The sequence below is a fragment of the Notothenia rossii genome (genome assembly GCF_949606895.1).
Source record: "Notothenia rossii genome assembly, chromosome: 6".
In the NCBI taxonomy this organism is placed as follows: domain Eukaryota; kingdom Metazoa; phylum Chordata; class Actinopteri; order Perciformes; family Nototheniidae; genus Notothenia; species Notothenia rossii.
Window position 1 is genome coordinate 79,073,449 of NC_136909.1, and position 8,373 is coordinate 79,081,821.

At 40.4% G+C, this 8,373-nt stretch overlaps 1 protein-coding gene across 1 annotated transcript in view; it reads left to right on the plus strand.

Moving 5' to 3' along the window:
- The first annotated feature begins 212 nt into the window (after positions 1 to 212).
- Positions 213 to 8,373, plus strand: part of LOC307044655 (atlastin-2-like) — a 17,689-nt gene continuing 9,528 nt past the window's right edge. Inside the window, 3 exon segments of the mRNA XM_079689966.1 lie at positions 213 to 362; positions 6,177 to 6,343; positions 6,990 to 7,202. Of these exon segments, the coding sequence (XP_079546092.1) occupies positions 290 to 362; positions 6,177 to 6,343; positions 6,990 to 7,202 (453 nt within the window). The 5' untranslated portion in view covers positions 213 to 289.

The following is an 8,373-nucleotide window of genomic DNA, read 5'->3' on the forward strand; positions in this document are numbered from 1 at the left end:
TACAATAAAACACAAAAATAGAAAGTAGTGCAAAAAGTATACATGTCAATAGAATATAGGATATGTACAAGAACAGAATATGAAGTGAAGGTTAACATGTGCTACCCTTTTAAAAGCCTTAAAAACACATGTTGTTTTGGTTTCTGTGAATTTGAACATAGTTTACAATCTGCTGCTGTGTCTTCACCCAGCAGCAGCAGCCTCGTGGAGGTTTCAACTTCAGCAGACAGAAGCGTGAAGAAGAAAAAGCTCATCTGACGTCACACACGTTAGATTTGAGCAGTCCAAGATGGCGGAGATGAGAGGGTTGAGGAGCAGAAATCACTTCGAGCCCAACTGCAAAAGCCGAGTCGTTGACGAAGGTAAATCCTTGTTGATTTCGTCAAGTAGATGTATGACAGTGAATCGATTAAGCAGGCTGAAGTTAAGAAGCTTGGGATTAACATTTAAAGAGTTTTTTCTCCTTTCGTCTTTGTCTTTGAGAGTGGCAAACTCGCTTTTCCGTTAGCTGCTGTTTTCAGTTTGAGAGGTGTTGTGAAAAATATGGTGCCCCGTCTCAGAATGTGTCTCCTCTAACAGACACATGGTGTTAAAACAGTCCAAACTATGTGACTACTAGCTTAAATAAGTTATGTGTTGTTAGTGTGTTTGGCGCTGTCAAAACAGCTTTTCTCCTGTGTAACTTAAGCTGAAAAGGTGCTGTGCTGTGGTGTAAAGTATATTCACTCAAGTAATGTATTTAAGTACAATTTCGAGGGACTTGTTCTTGACTTAGGTAATTAAACGTTTCGCTATGTTGTTCTTCCACTCCACTACAATTTGGAGGTAAATATTGTACTTTTACACCACTGCATGTATTTAATACCTTTTAGTTACACACTTAAATAAAACTTTACCTGGAGTAAAATCACAAGCTACCCTGCAGCATACAAAGTATTTTAAACTATCTTTACCAGCTTTGATAACACTTTAATACATCAATATTTATAATAAAAACACAATATATATTATTCTGAAATGGGCCAATCTTTTAATGCAGGACTTTTACTTGCACTTGAAATCAAGATTTGAGTACTTTTTCCACCAACTTTGTATGAAATAGATTTTGACCCGGATATAACATTATCCGTGACACCTGTCGTCTCGTTTGTCCGGCCCGTCACTTTCACCTGGCCCGCAGAGGACCAGCTGATCTGTTGTTTCTTTGTCTGTAAACCTACATGTAGATGCTCACTCACCATGATTTGGCTTCATCGTTTGTAAACTTTGAAATAGCCCGCTTTGTGCAACAGGGGTTTCTGCCTTACTAACTACAAACAACACACAGACTTTAATCTTTTCATCCCACTAAAGACATGTGTATTTTTAAGAGCCCTATTATTAGTCTGTTCAGTATGCCAGCAGACTTATCCACGTAGTTGCGAGGCTAACTCTGTCCTCTGAAAACAACTTGTAGATAAAGTGATGATGAATATGTCATCTTGTAGATAAGTTGTTCACAAATGTGGACTACATCACTTTAGTAGAAGTAGATGTCTTAACTATTTCTCTTGGTAGAGTTCTTAAGAATCTACAATGTTAAGAATTCCTTTTTTTTTTTTAATATCAGGATTAACGGTTTTTATTCATTAACCACAAAATGAAGATTTAGTATTGGTAAAAAAACGTTAATTTCCCTATCTGTTTCACCTGTACCTTGCATTGAAAGCAGTAGGCTCAAGATACATGGCTTCTTGGCAGCCTAGAGGAAATGTATAGTTGGATTACTGGATAGGATGCCTTCATAATCAATCATTAATGTTGACACAAGTTAACATTTCAAATAGTTTTTCACTTTGAACAGCTTTGTATTTTGTATTGTTGGTTGGATAAACTAAGTAATTTGCTTAAACTACTTACGTTTTATGCAACTAGAAACTAAATGACTGATCTGAAAAATAATTTGTTATGATCACTATTGCCATTTTCAAAAGAGGAGAAAACAAGCTGATATCCTTTTCCTAATCTAAAATGACAACATAATCAAAATGGTTAAAGCAAATCTACCCCAGCACACCAACAGTTATTGTAACCTCTCTCTAAACCTTGTAAAGACGGGTAGGCAAACAACAAATCGTCGTTCTCCAAGGCTCATCAATGAGGTATGACCAGGAGTCTTTTATCATGATAACCCTTATGTGTGCTTTCATATTGGCCAGCTGACTCCATGGCAACAACATTCACTAACTCCTGCTGCTCTTAATCTGCACTTTGTCCTTGCATACTCCTGATTGGTCTGCTTGCTGCAATTGAACATTTGCCCTCTTTGACTCTTGTCCAAGCAGGCCGTGTCAGGTTGTCTATTGCTGCTGGTGTGAGGAGAAGTCAATGTACCCGCATCTTAATAGGCTACAGTGGATTCCTCATCCACATTTCATGAACTAAGTCCCTGCAGTCTTGTTGTCTTGATAATATCATACATTCTTTGTTGTTTCTTCTTCAAATGATCTGAAATGCATAGCCTTAATGTCACAAGATGGTGTTAAAAGTCTGCATTAGAAGCACTGGTACTAATAATCAGTGTGGCAACAGTAGAGAGAAAGGATTTGGCATGAATTTGCCCTGCTTTCTAAACAGTGCCGGTGTTCACTCTCACGATCCAAATGTGAAATGTCAGGACAAACAACATCAGCAAATACTTTACATAATCTTGCTTGCAGAGTATTTGTCACTGATAAACTTGAAGCTGGGCATTTTCCTTCACTCTCAAATGTTTCTAAAGGTACTATTCATTCCTACACCAACAAAATTGCCTCGTTACTAAAGTGTTAAAAGTCCCATATTTAGACGGCTGGTTAAGTTAAGTAGACCATGCCCTTATCAAAGTCTGCCTCAGATATAGTTCAGGAGTCCAGGGAAGAGAGTGCTGGTTTGGGACGCAGTGCTGAGATGTAGGCTAGCTTGCGTAGACATACTCTATTCTTGCCATGCACATTTAAAGATAGACCCCCCCCACTTATGTGTTTATGGCTAATGCTTTGCGAACTTTACAAACTCATACCGTCCTTGACAACTTTTTGGTTGGAGTGTGCTATGTAGACAAACATGTAGGCCATTTAACATCTGCTCAGTGTCTCCATAAAATAAGAAGCAATGTGGCTAATCTAGTTCTGCCCTCTTCTCTGTGAGCTGAGGAGTGGGACAGTGCATTAGCCACTTTACCATGAAGTGTGAGTGCACCAGTGATCAGCACAGATAATGGGTTTTCACTGGGCTGGTAATGCTTCCCTGCATGCTTATTGTGTTTCGTCTCTCGCACACATTTCTGCTGCAGCACAGACTCCTAGCAGTCCCAGCAGAATAGCGTCTTTGTGCGGGAGAGCAGTGTGAGCCTCTTCATGCTGCTGAGTGCTGCTCTGGACTACATGGGAACCTGCTCTGCTCCACACTGATGAAATCTCCTGGGCTAATTTGTGTGCAGAGCAGATTACTGTAACTGCTCCGTGCTGAAAGCGTTGCTGCTGCGCTTTGGGAGTTTGTTGCACTTCCAGTTTGATCTGTAAATGCCCCACTTATAGTTGTTTGAACAATTATGTCACGTACTGTTACTGCCCTCCTACCACATATAAGAAGCACAAAGTGTAACCACAACTAAGATGTAGAATCTTTTTTGTGGTATGAAAGCAAAACAACACCTTCTTTTTACATATTTTATTTGTTTGCTCTCAATATCTCGTTTTATTTTTTGTTTCTTCATGATCTGAATTGCTTTTGTTTTTCACCCCCAGGTCACTTGTCTCTTGGCTTTGGCCAGCAGATAGAGCGTCCATTTTTATGATAGAGGACTATTTGTTGTCATTGGAAATGCTTATGAGAGAAGGCTCAATAGCTATTTTGTACTAAAGAGAGGTGTGATCTCTGGCTGTTTTTCTTTTAACTTAGGTACCGGTAAATCTAATAAGTGTGCTCACTGCTAATCTAACTACTAGGACCTACCGCCTGGGGCCCTGCACAGAGGTCCAATTTGTGATCAACTTGTTTCTTCAGCACAAACCCTCCGAATGTGCTCTCCATGTGCACAAGGCACACGTTTTATTGTTCTCCCAATTAAACTGCATGAAAACCAAACAAAAAAGAACTTGGGTCAGGGCATAGAGCTCTGTCTTCAGAGGCAGAGGTGCTTCAGTTGTTTGTCTTGTGTCATGTTTGATTTCAATATCTTTGGTTGTTTGGAGTATCTTTTTGAATGCTAGTTTAAAATGCCACCTTGAGCTTTTGGAACCGAAACAATGGACCGCTCAGTGTACTCAGTGTACATCACGCAGATCAGGGCCAGGATGGTACTCCTGGAAGGGGTGGGTCATGTTGGTTTGCCGAAACCTTATTTGATTGTGGTGAGACATAATCTGGTGGGAAACTTGGTACAGATGAATGGCTAGTCATTTGAAATATTTGAATGAGCAATGCTTGATACTTGTTGTCCTACCAGTCAGGTGGCGTACAACCAAGGGTTTGCCCCTTTCTTATTTACTTCAGGGAGTGTCATCTTAGTCCGACACCAGGGTTTATTTCTAGGCTTGAATATAGAAAGGAGGTTTAAAAAATGAGGATCTCAGAAGTAGATCAAACAGGACGCTGAAAAACTAAATGCAAAACCGAATTTTTTCAGCTTACATTTCGTAGAATTCTATTTAGAGCTCTGAAAACGTCTGAAAGTAGAAAACTGAAGAAAAATCAGATCTTCAAAGGTTTCATTTAAACTTAATATGTTGGACTGTAGGTCGGACACAATTAGACATTTGAAGACGTCACCTCGGACTTCAGTTCTTACATTTTACAGTGCCAACAATAAATCAATAAATCAGATAAATCAACAATAAAACAGAAATAGAGCCGCCAAGACGAGCTACTTTTCTGTCAGTTTGTGGCTCAGCACACTTGCTTATACTGCAGTTTTTTTTAACTGACAGGAAGGAAGGAATCCTGCCTTTTTAAAGGAAACGTGCTTTACATGTAAAGTAAAGAGTCTCACAGAAACCTCAAAAATGGCTGAGAATATAAAGTGAAAAAACTGTCCTATCTTTTTTTTCTTGTGTCCCTTTTTTCAAGTCCTTTGTGATTTTCAGAACAAGGCTATTTTTGCGCTTGACCTAGATGGGAACACCGGGGTGGATAACAGCATTTAGCCCAGCACAGAGAGCTGGAAAGATCTTCAGTTAGACCACCTAAAGGCCATTTATCTCGCCTTGTAAACTTCTATGAAATAATAATCAGTCTCTCATGCAAACAAGATTATGACAATCAAATGTACCGTAATTTTCGGACTATAAGGCGCACCTGAATATAAGCCGCAGCAGCTAAATTGAATGATGTGTACATATATAAGCCGCACTGGACAATAAGCCGCAGGTGTTTTAATGTTTAATTACCATATGTAAGGATTGGTGCACAGAGGGGATTGTCGGGAAAGAGAGGGCTGTTTGAGGAAGCTCCCATTTATTAACATTTCAACAAACAAGTTGCATATTTGCATAACGTATTCAAGTGTTACCATTTAGTGCAATAGTAGCTACAGAACATGTGCTGTGTAAACTGTACTGTATCACATAGCGTTTCAGACACACAAACTTTTCAACTTTCAAACTTAAACGGTGCGCTCCCAGCGCACGTACCGGCAGTGATCTACAGCAGTGGTTTTCAACCAGTGGTACGGGGACAAACTGTCTCGCTCTCGTAATGTCTGTCTGTCTTGCTCTCGTTCTGTCTATCGTACCACTCTCGGTTCCACTTTTACTTTTGCGCGCTACCTGTCTCACTCTTTTCCGGCCTCCAGCTTTTCCTGCCGGAACCCGCCGCTTAAAGGTGGGGGGCGCGGACCGGCCATAGAGCCCATAGAGTTAAAGGTGGTGGACTGCAACCTGTAAAATCCATAGATTTAGGAGGTCCCCTAGTGGCCGTTAGCTGTAAAAATCCATAGATTAGCCGCACCGTTATATAAACCGCAGGGTCGAAAAATGGGGGAAAAGGCGCGGGTTATAGTCCGAAAAGTACGGTAAGTGTGTTTTTAGTCTTTACCAGTCCTCCACATTCATCTCCTTCTCCCTTCAGCCTATGTGTCTTTCACTGACATGCAGCTTGATGTTATCCAACCCCTGTAATTGAATCTTTCTGTCTCGACTTTGTCCGGCTATCTAAAGGCCTGAGTGGTGTGGAAGATGTCCCCATTGTATGGCAAACGAAGAGCCCTCCTTTAGCCCAGCCCGAAGACTTGGAGGATGATTTCCCCCCCAGGACCTCGGCCTCAAACTCGGGCAAAAATACGCTCATCAGCCCCTCACCAGATGAAGAGACTCAGGAAGAAGAGGTAAGATGTTAATGTATTTCCTGCCATATATATCCCTGTGTATTACCATGTCAAACTAGGATCTATCTAACAAAAGAATTATTTTATTTTTGTGAGTACATGCTGTACATATTAAGGAAGGGAATAGGCAAGTGTGTACCATTACAGCTCCCCCGTAGTGGAAATGTTATCATAATACTGAATAGGGCACTGTGCAAATCGCAATAAGCACAATATTTGGTAAAATATGTAAAAAAGTATCTGAATAAAGTATTTTAGTGCTGCAGTGGAGTCCTGGCCTACAAACTGTATTCTACACACATCATCTGTCAACTTGATTATTTGAATCTATTTATCAATGAAAATGTGAATTATGTTTCAAAAATGATCATTCCCTCTAATATTGCTATTCAAATAACAATTACAATATCAATCAAAATGATCGCTTTTAGTTTTTTATTGTGGCACTGTGTGTATTTTACATTTAAATCTAGGTGTGTCTTTGCCTCTGTGTGTGTCCTACTCTCCCTCAGACACTTTAATTTGCTGATCTCAGCTTTCCCTTCCCTGTCTCCTCCCTGAAACCTGCCTCCTCATCACTGTAATCACTTAAATGCTCTCTCGATGCCAGGGAAAGCCCTGATTGATAGCAAACTCATGTCTTCAGGCCGCGATGGAGGAACAGAAGGCCAGGCCCATCCAGATCGTCGTGACCAACGAGGACGAGCACAGCTTCGAGCTGGACGCCCCCGCGCTGGAGAGGATCCTCCTGCAGGACCACGTGAAGGACCTGAACGTGGTGGTGGTGTCCGTGGCCGGAGCTTTCCGGAAGGGCAAGTCCTTCCTGCTGGACTTCATGCTGCGCTTCATGTACAGTCAGGTGAGAGGAGTGAGGTTTCATTCATTAATAGAAGTTAATCAGTCGAGTGCTTAATGTCAAGTGGGCATCACTCTGCCTCCAACTTTCAAAACTGTCACTCTAATAAAGGCACTGGTTGCCCAAAAATCTTTTTAAAAATAAATAATAATAATTAAAATAGTTGTACCTGTTGATGTTCTGTCATTTAAATAATCAATTTACTGATTTATTCAAACATGTTTGTATTTATGACTAAATCCTACATGTTCTCTAAGGAGATAAGTTCATATAGATGTTACAATTATTAACTTTCAATTTGCATTTCTGACAAAGACACAGATATGTAAGTATTAACTTAATCAATAAAAACAAACAGTTGGCCTTGGATAGTCCTTTTTACACATAAATTACCTATAAGGAGAAGTCAAGTCATGCGATATATTATGTATAACTTGGATATCCATTTTCATGTGGAGCTCAGTGTCAGTTAAATTAGTAATATATAACTTGTTCACACTTGTAGCAGTTATGAAATGCCTCCGCTGTGTTTACATGAGCTAGGTAAACACGACTTGTCCTTCCTCTGGGGATTTATTATTGTGCAACAATTACAGTGAGTAGAACTTGTAGGCAGGTTGGCTGAAGGAACAGAAACCTCCTATGATATCACACCCAGTTCTGGCATGTGAAGCACAATATGACGAGCGTAGACAAGTGTTTCCTGTTTGATCTCATACGGAGACACTTACTCAATGTGCTGAATAAAAAGAGTGGTTTAACTGGTTTCCACCTGTCATTACCGATCATAATTACATTTCATCATAAGAGTTTGAGAACTATTGTATATAGTTATTCAAGTCTATCAATAGTTTTGGTCCAATAAACGTAATTCCCCTGTGTGGTTACTGACCTTTGATGTCATTTGTGTAATTAATAATACAAAGTGGTACATTACAAACCCACCAACACATTTTCAAGCATGTGCATCCAACAGCTGTGCGGCTCGCTCCAACACAAGTATCAACAACTAGTCCTTCAGAAGGAGCCAGGATCACCTTACACACACTTGCACTTCCTCTCTCTCTCTCTCTCTCTCTCTCTCTCTCTCTCTCTCTCTCTCTCTCTCTCTCTCTCTCTCTCTCTCTCTCTCTCTCTCTCTGTCTCTGTCTCTCGCTCTGTCTCTCGCTCTGTC